Source organism: Apium graveolens, chromosome 7, assembly GCF_009905375.1.
Source record: "Apium graveolens cultivar Ventura chromosome 7, ASM990537v1, whole genome shotgun sequence".
Classification (NCBI taxonomy): domain Eukaryota; kingdom Viridiplantae; phylum Streptophyta; class Magnoliopsida; order Apiales; family Apiaceae; genus Apium; species Apium graveolens.
The window spans coordinates 905,673-921,346 of record NC_133653.1 but is presented as its reverse complement, the minus strand read 5'-3'; the positions used below and the strand labels follow the sequence as shown (position 1 = coordinate 921,346).

The 15,674-nt window shown below is 32.6% G+C and overlaps 2 protein-coding genes and 3 long non-coding RNA genes across 5 annotated transcripts in view; 4 read left to right on the top strand and 1 right to left on the bottom strand.

Annotated features, from left to right (window-relative positions):
* Positions 1 to 15,674, bottom strand: part of LOC141671305 (uncharacterized) — a 328,936-nt gene that overhangs the window by 94,360 nt on the left and 218,902 nt on the right. The gene's annotated exons all lie outside the window — the stretch shown is intronic.
* The window catches only part of LOC141671511 (uncharacterized), a 73,589-nt gene that overhangs the window by 38,178 nt on the left and 19,737 nt on the right, over positions 1 to 15,674 (top strand). The gene's annotated exons all lie outside the window — the stretch shown is intronic.
* On the top strand, positions 2,514 to 3,388 carry LOC141671307 (uncharacterized). Its single transcript, XR_012555043.1, has 3 exons — positions 2,514 to 2,580; positions 2,667 to 2,719; positions 3,257 to 3,388. It is a non-coding gene; the product is annotated as an uncharacterized LOC141671307 (long non-coding RNA).
* On the top strand, positions 4,097 to 7,033 carry LOC141671294 (disease resistance protein RPP13-like). Its single transcript, XM_074477487.1, has one exon. The coding sequence runs from the start codon at positions 4,295 to 4,297 to the stop codon at positions 6,890 to 6,892; it is 2,598 nt and encodes an 865-aa protein (XP_074333588.1). The 5' UTR covers positions 4,097 to 4,294; the 3' UTR covers positions 6,893 to 7,033.
* LOC141671309 (uncharacterized) lies at positions 11,955 to 12,423 on the top strand. Its single transcript, XR_012555044.1, has 3 exons — positions 11,955 to 12,069; positions 12,162 to 12,238; positions 12,399 to 12,423. It is a non-coding gene; the product is annotated as an uncharacterized LOC141671309 (long non-coding RNA).

Genomic DNA, 15,674 nt, shown 5'->3' with positions numbered 1-15,674 from the left:
AACTAAAAAAAAGTGTGCGGAATTATAACTTTTATATATTTTAAAATACGTATAAAAAGTCAAAGGTACTTGTAATTTGGGACAGAGAAATTTTAATTTTCATCACATAACTTTTATTTGCTTAAATTTGATTCCTTCATTAAGTCTGGTTATTTACAATTTTGCTGTTTGTTTAAAAAATATTGGTAAAAATGCGGTTGGCAGTCAAAATCAATTTATTTTTACATTTTTGTGAAAGTATTTGAGGTTGTATTTGTATTTACGACCATTACAATTAGTTGCAAAATTGTATTTCTAAAGAAAATTAGAAATTTGTATTTTCTTGAATAAATAAAAAATCATATTTTTCGGTAGAAAATTCACTCAATTTTTTACTTTTATTTGAATCGATCAACAAAAATAATGATAACAAGAAGAAGAAGAAGAAGAAAGGGAAATCAAACTGGTGACATGGGAGTGCACTAAAATAGCTTAAGGAACTTAATCCGGACAAATACTAATTTTAAAGATTATTAAAAGAAGCATTCGACATTTAAATTAAAATTTAATGGAAACAACTTTTTCTTAAAGCATTTTGTTGGACTTCAAGGAACTATCTACATTATTATATTAAAGACAAAATATTAAAAATTTAGTTGTTGATTTTTGGTTCTTGGTCATTCGATCAGATCAAATTGATGAGAACCGTTAAATATAATCTTAAAAATTACTACCTCAGTCCCTCCATTTCTTTACATTTTTATTCACATGCTTGCACGCATTTTAAGGCAACTATAAAATATATTTTTGTAATTTATTTTTAAAATTTTATTTTTTTATAAAAGTTTGAACATTATATTTTTATTTAGAAGAAAAAAATTTAAAAAAAGAATCATGAAACTACATTTAATAAGAGTTGTCTGCCGAGTGCCCGTCCCCCAATATAAAAAAATTTCATTTATTTTTTTGTTCTTCCACCTTTTGATTTCATCTTTTATAATTGATGATTTTTATCCTATATGACTTATAATTCTATATGTTTTATTTTTACCCATTTTTCTTTATTAATAAACGAAACTAATTTTTAAGTGATACTTAGTTTCACTTATTTTTTAGTATCACCACCTTTTAATTTCACCTTTTATGATTCATGTTATAACTCTAAGTGTATTATTTTTATCATTTTTTTAATCCTATATGATTTATAATTCTATATGTTTTATTTTTACTCATTTTTTTAATTTTTTATAAGCCATGATTTTTTATTATTTTAATAGGTTTGAATCTTTTTTTAGTTATATTTTAAAATAAATAAGTCCATAAATTTGCTCCATTTTTATTCTTTTTTTATTCATATATGACTTACAATTTTCTATGTAATATTTTACCTGTTTTTTGATTCTTATATACCATATATTTATATTATTTTTATATAAATGGAATCGTATATATATTGTAAATTCTAAATTCATACCTACATAGTTCTATTTTAGCACTAAATGCGAAGAGTGGGGCCCACATGGGGGACCACACCTGCCACGTCAGCAGAGTGGGGCCCACATGGGGGACCTCCATCTGCCATGCCCGCAGAGTGGGCCCACATGGGGGACCACACCTGCCACGTCAGCGGAGTGGGCCCCACATCATGGGACACATTAGTGATAAGTCAGCAGTGGGGAACCCCCATGTGGGACCCACATGTGACACGTCAGCATATTTTTATTTATTTTTTAATAAAAAATTGAATATTTTAATTTATGAATGGATTGACAACACTTTACGAGACCTATGCTAACGTAATTAAAATATGTTGTAATATGGTAGATTATCATAATGATACATCAACATTATCTATCATAACATCACATAATTATGTTGTATAAGGTCATTTATGGCGTAGTGTGTATATTTATACATACATAATGTACAATTTATTAGAAAAAATTATGCAATCACAAACTATATAAAAATACAAATACAGCTAACAATAATAAATTTAATATGAATTTACTTAGTAATGTTGATTTAATTTTTTGTTAAATTATCCATCAATCGTGTGTTGTGAATAAAGTTTCTGTGTAAAATATTAGTTATGTCTTTTTGAACAACAGATTCATAATAATGTTGAGTTTGTTGTTCTAATAAGATTTAAGTTAATGAAAATTACAAATAATTTAAAAAAGAAAAATTGCAATAATTGTACAATTTTATTTATTACATATTTTAATGTAAAATTAAAATAAATTTTTATAATCATTATTTAATATTGATATTTTGATCTCGGCCCATACTTCGCACGGGTTATGTACTTGACACTGGTTATCTACTAGTATGAATGAATAAGTGAAATCAAAAGTTGGTGGTACCAAAAAAATTAGTGAAATTAAAATTTGTGTAACACTAAGAAATTTGTATTTGTATTTGGTTATAGGCATTACAATTAGTTTTAACTAGTATTTTTTTTTACAAAAAGTAGAAATTTGTATTTTTTTCACATAAATAAAATTCATATTTTTCATAAAAAATTCACCCAGTTTTTTATTGTCCAATAAATGTCATTGGACATTAAGCTGCTCCATTTACATTCCTTTTCTTGATCAGGTGCTTTAATTATTCCTCATCTTAATCAGGCCTTAATTATTGTGCATTAACTGATTTGTGGTTTTGTTTGTTTGGGTTGTGATCAGATTATAGGATGGCCAGTTGCCAAACCTATTCTGCTCATGATTTCGTTGTCAAGGTTGTTTCTTTTACTGCACCCCTGCTCTGTTTGCATGTTTTAATACTTGCAAGTCTGTGCTCGCCCGTGTGTTTTATCTGGTTACGGATTAAATTTTCGAATTTGTGTTTATGTGCATTTCGAATTAATGTAATCTTGAGTTTGTTGTTATTATTGTTGATATGATATTCTTTGTTCACTTGTTTCCTATTAGCCTCTGGACTTTGATAAATTTTTCTTTAGGTTTTTTTTTACGAGTTTCTCTATTTTTCGTTTATTGATTTTTCATTTATTCATTGTTTTAGATATTAACGGGAGTTTGCAAAAAAGTTTAAATTTTATAATTCTTGTTTAGGATTTACGAACATATATAGGCTGATAATGTACAACGAAATGATCTCGTTGCAAAATTTAAATAATGTATATAGCATAAATTACCGTCCGAAAATGTATATATGATGTAATGAAGGATATAAGATGAAGTAGTTCGAATTTTAACTCAACTGTCGATAAAAATGTTTCTTTTTGTGCCTTAAATATCTACTATCTTATGTTAAGGACACCTGGCGTTGGAACTGGTAGAATGGCTTAAACTGCAGAAACCCTTTAAACTCAGGCAAAGATCATGTCTTTGTTTTGGGTAAAGTTTTCGGAGAAGGGATGATTCTCCATGGGGAAGTACATTTTTGAATCTTGAAGAAATGCAAAACCCAATAAAGTTATTGATTGAAAGGCAACCTTGGCATGTTAATGACATTGGAATCCCACATCCTACCTACTTCCATCCTCAGTCCGATGAAGATATCATCTCATGGCAATTCAAGATCATCCAATCAAGCCGAAACAACCTCGTTAGCTTTGCAGGAGGTGCACTCAAATATCAAATTCGAAAAGTCTAGTGAAAATGACATTTTTTTTAATTTGGACCGGTGACTAGTGACATAATCACTTAAGTAAATGGTGCCCCGAAGAAGTTGGGCTCTGAATCCTTAATTTCAACAAACGCTGCTGTCAAGTACCTGAATTTCATCCCTTTCATCTGCTTGACTAATAACTCAATAGGGTAGATTTCCCTGGAGACTTACTATGCACTTGAGAAGAATTGCATTGTAGCGATTAGGTGTAGAAACTGCAATAATTGAAAGGACAGTGCTCTGTTTTATAGGGACACCATACACATGCTCTGTTTTATACACATGCTCTGTTTTGTGACAAGTCTCCGGCGACTTCAATAATTATAATTACATTCTATATCTTTTATGGTCCCTCTGAGATTTCTCTTCTTTTTATGGACTTAATATTCGATTACGATCACTTTCAGGTGTACCTAAATTCAACAACAATATGTTAGACAGACATGTTATTTAGACAGGTTGCTAAAGCCTCTTTGTAGGGACACCAAACACATGCTTTTATTAATTATTATCCACAAAAAGACACCACTCAGGATGTGAAAGCATCTCATAGGCAAACCAATGAATTAAAGCTTTTATTTCTGTAATTCTGTGCACAATAGACCTTACAAATCATAAATTAGTATTGTTCTTGTTGTAGTTACTTCGATTACCTTCAGATCATAAAGCTTCTTAAAGAAGAATGGTTGATGCAATCGTATCTCTTGCAATTGAAAAGCTTGGTGCATTTATTGCACAAGAAGTTAACATTCTACTTGAAGTGAAAGATAATTTAAGGTGGCTCAAAGATGAATTGCGCTACCTCCAATCTTCCGTAAGATCTGCAGAATCAAGACTGGAAGAGGAGCAAATCCGCAACTGGGTGGAGGACGTTAGAGATGTCGCCAATGATGCGATAAAAATCCTGAGCGATTTCAGTGCTCACCAAGAAGAATATGCAGCTCCGAAACGAGGTATCTTGGATCGTGTTCGGGGCTGTGTTTGCGTGTGCAATAGAGAAGTTATGCTTTATGATATTGGCAAGGAGATTGAGTCACTCAAAAGAAGGATTGAAGTGATCAAGAATAGGCGAAATGAGTACCGTATTGACAACATCTTAGCCACTCCAAACAAGCAGCAGAAAGAGAGAACATTGTTGAGAATAACCGCCATTAATAACCAGGTGGAAGTGGTTGGTTTTGAGGATGATTTTAAGATTTTGAAGGCTGAACTTGATAGCAAGGATCTCGCCCTCAAAGTCATTTCAATTCACGGAATGGGGGGCTTGGGCAAGACTTCACTTGCCACAAAGTTGTACAACTCTAGCGAGTTGAGAAATTTTGATACTCGTGCTAAGGTTTGTGTGTCCAACGAATATAACATAAAAGATGTTTTGAAGAGAATAGTGACGTCTTTTATGGGAGCTCAGTACGAACAAAAGTTGTCAACCATGGACGAGTACCATTTGCTGCAGCACCTGCCAGAGTTACTTCAAAGTCAAGGCCGATATTTGGTTTTGATTGATGATATATGGGACATAAAGGTTTGGGACCAGATTAAGATTGCTTTTCCAAACCAGAAAAACCGTAGTAGAATCATCATAACCACCCGCAACAAAAAAGTTGCAGAGATGGCAGATGGCAAATGTTTTGTCCATCAACTCCGTTTTCTAACAGAAGATGAGAGCTGGGAATTGTTCTGTAAGAGAGCAGAACCAACAATCCAAAATTTGAAGAAATTAGGAAGGGAGATGGTTGGTAAATGTCGTGGTTTACCACTTGCAATCGTGGTACTGAGCGGTCTCTTATCACACAACATGAGCTATGAATATTGGTCAAAGGTGAAGGAGCATATATGGAGACACTTGAAGGATGATGACTTGTCTCCCCAGATTGGGGAAATACTGAGTTTGAGTTATAATGACTTGTCTCCCCAAATGAAAGACTGTTTTCTCTACCTTGCAAGGTACCCGGAAGACCATGTGATTGATTTGGACGAGTTGAAGCGTCTATGGATTGCAGAGGAATTCATATCAGAAGCCGAAGAAGGTGAAGGAGTAATCATGGAGGATTTGGCTGAAGATTGTTTGAATGAGCTGATTAACCGTAATTTGCTTCAGGTTAATGATTTGCGATGGAACGGACAAGTTCAGGGTTGCCGGGTCCATGATCTTGTCCGTGATCTTGCCATAAAAAAAGCAAAGGAGCACAAGTTGTTGGTCGTTTTGGAATCAGGTAAACACCATCCAGAACACATTCATTTGTTGGAAGGACAACCCCGTCATGTCATTTACAATGAAATAGGTGAGTACTTGAAACTAGTTGAGCGTAGATTTGATGCTTTACTTGTGCGTTCATTGGCAGTGGTAAATTATTTAAGTGGTAAATATGAATTAGAAGAAATGAAGTTGGTGTGTGCGAGATTCAAAAATCTTAAAGTCCTAGATATGACAAGTGTACATTCAGAGGTAATACCAGAAGAAATAGGAGATTTAGTTCACTTAAAGTACTTGGGCTTAATGGGTCATGAGGAGTATTCTACAATACCTATAGATATTCCAGCAAGTATAGGCAGGCTTAAAAAGCTACAAACCTTGCACGGTCGGAGGAGTACAGACTACACAGTTCCTAGGGAGATATGTGAGCTTCATGAGTTGAGGCATTTAGCCATTAATGTTACTGGGAGTTTGAATATAGGTACCCACCAAACAAAGTTGCAGACTCTTGGTGTTATAGAGTATAAAGAATGGATGAAGATTTATACTGATAATCTCACCAACCTCCATACACTCTCTATATATGATAAAGGAGGAAGAGAAGAAGCATACAGTTACACGCTGGAGTCCGTATCCAATTTAACAAGTCTCCAAACATTCATACACTTTGGATCTATTAAGATTGCAACACTCAAACCACTTTCGTATTGCAATCGTCTCAGGAGCGTTGACTTATTCGGTACTCTAAAAGATCCATCGGAACTACGTCATCTGCCCGATTCAATCACGGATTTAAGTCTAAGAGAAAGTAAGTTTACAGAAGATCCAATGCCCACTCTGGGAAGTTTGTCGAATCTCACCGCTCTTCGGTTGGATAATGTGTACAGGGGAAACAAAATGGTATGCAGTGAGAATGGGTTTCCAAGTCTTCAAATTTTAATATTGGAAGAATTCATCAATCTGGAAGAATTGGAAGTTGGGGACGGAGCTTTCCCTTCTCTCAAACAATTTCAAACATATCATTGTCGAAATCTGAAGAAGATTCCTGTACAACTAGCGGAACGCGTAAGCCCCTGGGTTCGATGACTTAACTTTGTAGTTTTGTTTGATGCTAAGAAGTATAGGATAGCTCATAGCAGTTATAATGAGATTAATTACCGTAATGTAAGGACTATAAAATTCACGTTTGTTTCCTTTTCTTTTTAACCAAGTTCAGGTTTATTTGTTGATGTTTTGTTTATTTAACAGAGGATAAGATTATACTTCTTAACAAAGGAGATGCAATTAATTCCATCTAACTACTCATTTTTTATAAAATTTATAATTTTTTTATTAATTTGAACTCACTAATACCAGAAGAAATAGGAGATTTAGTTCACTTAAAGTACTTGGGCTTAATGGGTCATGAGAAGTATTCTAAAATACCTAAAGAAATTCCACCAAGTATAGGCAAGCTTAAAAAGCTACAAACTTTGCAGGGTTCGGTGCATACACATTACGCAGTTCCTACAGAAATATGTAAGCTGCATGAGTTAAGACATTTAGACATTGAAATTAGTGGGAGTTTGAATATATCTTATATTAATTTTGTTTTTACCAATTTACTTATATATCTTATAATTCAACTTTCATATGTCTTTTTAATTTTACTACAACTTTTGTTTACACCTTTATTCCTCTACATGTCATATGACTCCATTTTTAGTTTTATTTTACTTATCTTTTATTTATACATGATTTATGATTTTATTAAATTTAGTTTTATTTTTATTTTTTTATACTTCTAAATATTTTATGATTATATTAAATATGGTTTTATTTATTTCACCCTTTGCTTTAACGTTTCCTTTGGTTTCTATTGATTCTTGGTTTAACTCCTTTTTGAATTTCATTATAACTTTAATGTATAATTTTTATTCTTCTTTTACTTTTATATGACTTATAATATTATATATATTATTTTACCCGTTTTTCAATTGCAATTCTTTTATTAATTTGAACTCAGTAATTCTATTTCTTATATGACTCAATAGTATATTTTAATGAAATAATAAAATTTTTAAAATCGTATAATAATTATGATATTTATATTATAATCATAACACAAATATCATACTATTTGGTTTGGGTTTTTTGAGTAAAAATTAGAAATTTTAACATGACACTTATATTACTATAATTTTAAAACACTCTGGGAACGAAAAACCAGATGTATGTAAGTGGGTTGCCTATTGAATTTTATGAACCTATTAATGGGTCAGTTTATGAACTTATATATTTTAAAATTTAATATTATAAATAATACACTTATTTAGACATACTTATTTTTTAACAAATATATCTAATAAAATATTAAAATAACAAAAATAAAATAATAATTATTTAAAACACTGTAAATGGCACGAATTTTAGATTAATATTTATTATATCAACTTTCATCATAATTTCATGTTGGTTCTCCACAAATACATAATATTAATTTTAATTGTATTCATTCTTGATCTTTAATAAATTTAAATTTTTAACATCAACGTTTTAATATAAGTCCATTGTCCATATTTTACTATTATGTAGTAGTTCTTGGACTTAAAATTTATAAACAAAGAAAGATAGAGTAATTTAATTCTAGGGATTACAGTTAATAATAATAATGAGATTATTTTTGTGTATTATAGTTCGGGATTATAATCCTAAAAAAGGTTGACAACAGTATCGGCTAAGCAACATGGCCTAATGAATGGGCCTTAGTATCACAATTTGAGAAGAAAAGACAGAGCTCCAAAATGTACCACCTAACCGCTGAGTTAGCTTTAACGTTCTGTATATATTATAAACCCAACTAAATATCACGTTTGTGAGTGATATAAAAGGCCATTTTATAATATCAGTGAGATTTTGGGCTTTTTCTTCCCAAATTGTGAGAATAAGGGCCATCATTCTGCTATGCTTCTGCTATGCTTGACTATGATCATCATCTTCAACTGTATGTCAAGAAAAAAGGTCATTGCCCATGAAATTCTCAATATGTATCTCCTCAATTTTTGTATTTAGAACTCTTTTGATTACAAATTAGCAAGAATGTTTGCTTAGTTGTGCTTATTTTGGTCTCATGATTGTTTGCTCTTTCATCCCAATGATTGTGTAAGTTAATCTCTATTTTTAGATCCTTGCTTATATACATAGACTGCATAGGATCCCCCGTGACCATCTATATTTAGCTTCAAAACAGTAATTTTCGATACAATATATTACTATGCAGCAATATGTATAATTTTTTATGCTCTTTTAAGACATGTTATCAAACTCAAAGTTCATATTTAGTTTCTTCAATTAAGGCTTGCCAAATTCATCTTATTCGATTATTGTTTCAAATTATTTTGTCCTATAATGAAGAACTCGAGCAAACTCATGGGCGGTGTACGTAAAAATGCTCATGATAATCTGTTTGTCATATATTATACATTCTTTGCATCTTGATGGTGGAGTATCTTAATAAATTTCAATTTGTTTAAGGACTAAACTACAACACCCTCCCCGTTGGTTCTGGAAAGGTATATGTATTCTACTTACTATCACATATTTTGTTTTGCTAGACATAATAGATATTTATATAAATGTGATGGAAAGAGGTTAAGCCGAAAATGCGTCAACGATAAACTATCTGTGTCAGGTTCTAGATACAAAGTGAATATACACCTGACCTATAGTTTAATGCTTTCGGATATGCCTTTGATTTGATCGAGTCAAATTACAAGGTCTGGGTACTTTAGGCTGGTGCAGGAAAACAATTCGAGCAATTTGAGACATTTTATGGATCATTCATTGGTTGTAAAAAATATGTATTCTGAATTGCTTTTGACTTCATATATGCCTGAATGTTGATTGCAAATTCGAAAAAAAGCACCTTATGTTAAAAGTTACAAAAGATTTTGAACACAAATTATAATATTTTGGTTTGGTAGTCTACAATTTACATGTTTCTTTCATTATTATAATTAACTAATTCTTTCTTTAAATTATGAATTTATTATTTTTGCTTACAACCTATTTATTATGTGAGTTATGAGCATTGAACCCACCTTTGTTGCCCTACTTCATGTGTTAGAAAAAGTGTACTGCTAAATAAATAATTATAAATTGATAATAAATTATAATAGCACTGATGTCACTCCTAAAAGAACGTTTGCGTTGCAGGCTTGCAGTCAAGTCTGACTTAGAGGTATAAAGGATAATGAGGCCATTACATGCTATTTTAAACAGTCAATAAAAATTAAAGTAAGTGGAACTATTATAACTAGTGAGAAAAATTGTTCCTGAAATTAACTCGGGAACTTTCCTGAAATGCAAGTGTATTTTAGTATAGAATAGTAATGGTATTTTGGTAAATGCATATAATATTGTGTAATTACTACAATACCCTCGTGTTCTAAAATGAGAAAAAATTTTAAACTCAGGAAGCGTATTTAGGAAGTGCATCTGAGGTAACCTCAGGAACATCAATGTCATAACCAATTGTGCTCGGGTTTTTGTACTAGTTCATTTGCAATCTTAAAGCTCTGGTATATTTCTACTAATTGATATTTCTACTGAGCATGAGCATCTTTCTTTGAACTCTTTATCTTTAAAGAGTAACCGATATATTGTCGGTTGTCTGCAGCTGCAAGTCTATATGTGGTTTATATTTGTTTATGGCCTCATTCTATAGTATAGGAGTATGAACTAAATATAATACATAGGTTATATTTTCCCTATGGCTATAACAGTTAGACCTCTACTGATATATGTTAAAAATCTACATATTTTAGGACTTATTTAAGATGCAGGAAGAATATTTTTATTCAAATTTCATGAATTTTGAAAGAATTGAGTTATATTATTTCTTAGATGTCCGCACCTTACATTTGACTGCGAGGCCATGTCGAATCCAAATGCAAAGGTACTTTGTAACTCATTGGCATACATGGATATTTCAGGTTTCCTGCAATTAATTTTTAGATGTCTGAACCTTACATTTGACGATGAGACTATGTCAGATTCAAATACAAAGATACTTTGTAACTCATTGACATACATGGATATTTCAGGTTTCTGCAAAACATTATTTGTGGATATTTTAGGATGAGGCGATGGAACAACACTTGGAATGGAAAGAGAGCGAGCCTTTAATTAATCTGACCTGAACTAAACATGAACAGAAGTCAGTTGGAAGTGTTGAAGATTAATATGATGCAATATCATAGCTTGGATTAATGTCGGATGCATGTTAGAATTGTATAATTATTGTAAAGAGGAACAACTCTTTATTTGGCCCTCTGGTTATGTTATATAAGGTTTTAAAGTAGGTTGTATACTTATGTACGGAGAATCAACCAAAATAATTTAATAATTTGAAGTGGTTTATGCAAATTATTTCAAAGGACTGAATCGTTTGTAATGTAGTAAATATGTTGAAGAGACTCTTAAATCTATGGTATCAAAATTGATGAAAAGTCTTACTGATTTTTGTGTAAGAAAATAGCACTTCTTATGTTTTAGTTTTACTCTCTGTAATTTCAAAATTAGGGCCAATGTTATGAAAATCAAGCTCATTTGCAATCTCCAGTTACCTCAAGAATGAAAAACTTATACAAAAAAAGTATACTAATAAACTAAATAATTTACTATCGTATTATTTAATCATTTTTACCAACCGCGTGAAACGCGATTACTTCACCTAATTTTGGAATAAAGGGAGTATCATTTTGAATAGTTACTTGTTATTTCTCAATTTAAATTTGTGACGTATTCCATGAAGTTGATATAACTATTCTAGAATAATCAAATTCCATCTGCACAAAATCTTGAACAACAAAACTTGTTATTTTACACGTGTCACAAGATAACAAAACTTGTTATCTTGAAAGCCACTTTATTCGAATTTAATCCTTCTTTTAAATTCAATAATTTCTCATCTTTATTAAAATCTAACTGCACTAAAATTGTCGGACACGTGTCACAATATTAACCACAACGAATCTATATGCACATCCACATCTTTTGTATCGGCGACATTGCTAACATAACGGTAAATGTCTATATATAGGCTTTGAGCTCCTCTTCTCTTCTCATCAACTTATACAAAATATTAACTTCATTTGCAAAAAACACAAAAAAAATATTTTTAAATTTTTGAGGTTTCAAGATTTTTAAAATGGCCAGTGAATTAAGCAGTGTGCAATCCATCCATGACTTCACTGTCAAGGTTCTTTCATTTCTTTCTTTCGGTGTAAATTTTTCCGTCGTAATAAATTTTTCCGTCGTAAATGGTAGTGTAGGTTGAATGAATGCATTAAAGATGTTTGACTGATGATTGCAGGATGGCAAGGGTAATGATGTAGAGCTAAGCAAGTACAAGGGCAAAGTTTTGTTGATTGTCAATGTTGCATCTCAATGGTATGTTATTGATTTATCGATGAGGTCCTGAGACGATGTTCTGTGTACAATAGGTCACACGTTTGATTTCCGCTTCACTTCATAATATCTTGAGGATTTAGCAAAATGTGCATTTGTTAAAGAAGTGTATTGGATTATGATTTGTTGCTTTGATGTGCAGTGGCCTTACCACTTCAAACTATACAGAGTTGGCAGAGTTGTACAAGAAGTACAAGGATCAAGGTTGGTTTCACTGTCATGAGTTTATGATCAAGCTTGTGTTAGCTGAAGCTGTTCTTGAATCCTTGCATTTGTTTAGTGTTTTTCGTGATTAACAATCTGGTGAATGACTTTACATGACTAGAGATTCTTGCATTTCCATGCAGCCAGTTTAATGGACAGGAGCCTGGGACTAATGAAGAAATTGAAAACTTTGTCTGCACTCGTTTCAAAGCTGAATATCCTATCTTCAATAAGGTAAGGATGTTAGTACACGTTTTGATCTTGAACTGCAGTATGCTAGACCTGTTTTGTCTGAGAAACTTATGTGGTTTTTCGATTATTTAGGTTGATGTGAATGGATCAGATGCTGCTCCGTTATACAAGTACCTCAAGTTTGTCAAAGGAGATGAAATTGAATGGAATTTTGCCAAGTTCTTAGTCGATAAAGATGGCAAACTTGTTGAACGTTATGGTCCCACAACCACTCCGCTTACCTTTGAGGTAACAATTACTTGCATGTGATTACACAAGTTAATTATATTGTGGCTAACATATGATCATTTCGACTTCTGCAGAATGATATCAAGAAAGTTTTAGGAGTCGCTTGATAACCGGGATTGAGGCCTGAGTTTTAATGGTCGACTACTAACTACCTCGTCTGCAACATGTATGGAGAATATAGCATGTGATTGAGAAGATTTTGAAGAAAATATAGTTATGTTGTGAGTTTTATGAGTGTTTGCTCTGTGGAGCAAGGGAAATGTTCAGTGTAATGTGTGAATTCTATGTGTTTGCTGTAATGATGAATAATACAGAGATAAATTTTGTTAATTGATGTACTCATGTTAGTAAAGAATTACAAAAACTGCAGAATTTTCTGGTCTAATCAGGTATTTATAAAATTATCTTCAAGCAATTCATAACATGTACATTATAAATTTGAACTATTTAACACCATGACATTATACACTTTAACCCAGTCTGGTTACCTTCTCAAGGAGATTATTCATTGTTATAGAGAAGGCATCTTGAAACTGTTCAAAATCTGAACTTGAATCTCCATACACCAATCCAGGCAACAATTCATACACTATATACCTCCTCATGTCATCCCTGGCCTTCTTAGGTATCTTCATTAGCCACTCTACCACATTCACCTTCGACTTTCTCACCTCTTCTTGATCTATAAATATTGAATACTTTCTCGATTGTTGAGCTTTCTCGAGGATACACATACGTGGAGAATGTGACCAGAGATGATGGTAGTGGTCGAAGACCAGAGGAAAACAAGAACCAAAAGAAGAAGTGTTAATGGAACTCAAGAGAGTAACTTGTTATCAATCTTGTACGATAAAGACATTATTATATATATATATATATATTGAATATATAACTAATTCACAAGAACATTGCTAATTCTTAAATCACATAAGCATATAAGAATTACAATTAAATTGAGAGAAGAGTTTGAGAAAACAAACAGAGATTGGATTTAATCTCGAGTCCAAAAAACTGTCTCCTTAAAGCAGTTTCGCCCCGCACCATCCGTGTTTAGCGACCTGCTTCCCGGGATAAAACGAGATACTAGTATAATCGATAGATCGAATATACTCTCAGCGAACTTGAACTGAGCCCGAGAATTATCACCGGAATATTGGAAAAATTTAAGACTAAAGAGACCGAGAATGAAAGAGATGACTCTTATTTCCTCGACTTAATAAAACTGGTGCCCTAAGACTCTATTTATAAAGAGAGGCTTGAAAGGACTTGTTTTTCTTTTCGATGTGGTACATGGTATTTATAAGAAAAACTAAGAAATAGGTTTGTGCTACTCTCGATGTGGTACAAAACCACTTTTCATATTAAAAGGTAAAACTTTGGAACATCAGTTCTCATTCACCTTTTACTCATTTTGAGCGTGTTAATATGCATCGGAATCCCCTCGAAGATGAGAATACGTTCCAATAAATACACACCACTAACACATAATGTGTCTCACTCATATAGAGTCTCAAAATGATTCACAACTTAGTCTAAAATACTAAGTTTGTCCAACAATCCCCCACAAATGAGATTGATGGTCCAGTAGCACGCACCACATAGACAGACAGACGTGGAGCTTGACTTGGTGATAGTTCTGGCGGTCAGATATAGCATACGATAGGTAGAGAATGCTCCTTGAACCTTCGCTCAAATAAGTATATCGACTTTACTGGTAGACAGTTGACGCGATGTCCTTGAACTGTTCGACCGTTTGTGTAAACGATGACATACTCATCACTATATCTTTCCTGACTCATTCAGTTCTCATGATTATGTTCATTTTGGCCCTGGAACATCGTCCTGGTTCTGCAAGAGTTTCTAAAGAATTGTGCCTCGCAATTCTCCTTTGAAGCGGCCATACTTCTCTCTGACATAGGTGATCTTTATCTTATAGAGTAACCCGCGTTTACTCAACCGAATATTATGTATTCAAACTTGAAATCCTTGTATTCGTCAAAGATCATTAAAAGCATAAAACTTAACCTCGTACCTTACGGGTCTCACTGTTTCATCATCATAAAAATAGGCCAGGGGTTACCCCCACAGTGATTTGGTCATCATGATTTAGTTGTCCCATTGAACCAAGTTCTTGGGATCTCCAGTCAGTAAGGTTGGGTGTCCACCATGACGCCGTTAAGCAATAGGCAAGGCTCATTCCTCTCGATGATTTGACAACTATCTCTCGGTCTAACTAGATTCCCTTGGCTTAAACAGATTCGCTCAGTTTAACCATCTGGTTAGTGGATCCAAACATTATTATTTGACTTTACATAGTCAATCATGATAATTCTCGTTGAGAATAGTTGTTTAATGGTATTATGTCCTCATCATAGATGTGAGACATACCATTTCATACACAATAATGTGATCTCCCAATTTGCATATTGATTACACGATATATGCATATTGAAGACACATTTTCCTTGTCATTTAGGAATATCCTTACAAAGTGGCTACTCAGCCTTTTAACTGCATTTATTTTATGCACCAGACTCGTATTCCATCACGAATCGAGCTAAGTTTAGGATTTCCATGACACGACTGCTAAGTGTGAAATGTATTCTCGAATGACTTTTAAGTTCTTAAAGTCAAATATCTAATTTACATACTATATTCACATAGTGCAATTAGATATCTTTCGTATTGCAGTCCAAGCTCACGAGCATATATCATACACCTTAAATCTCATTGC

What these genes read in the sequence shown, in the direction of transcription:
- LOC141671294 (XM_074477487.1), top strand. Translation starts at nt 4,295, where the DNA reads ATGGTTGATGCAATCGTATCTCTTGCAATTGAAAAGCTTGGTGCATTT.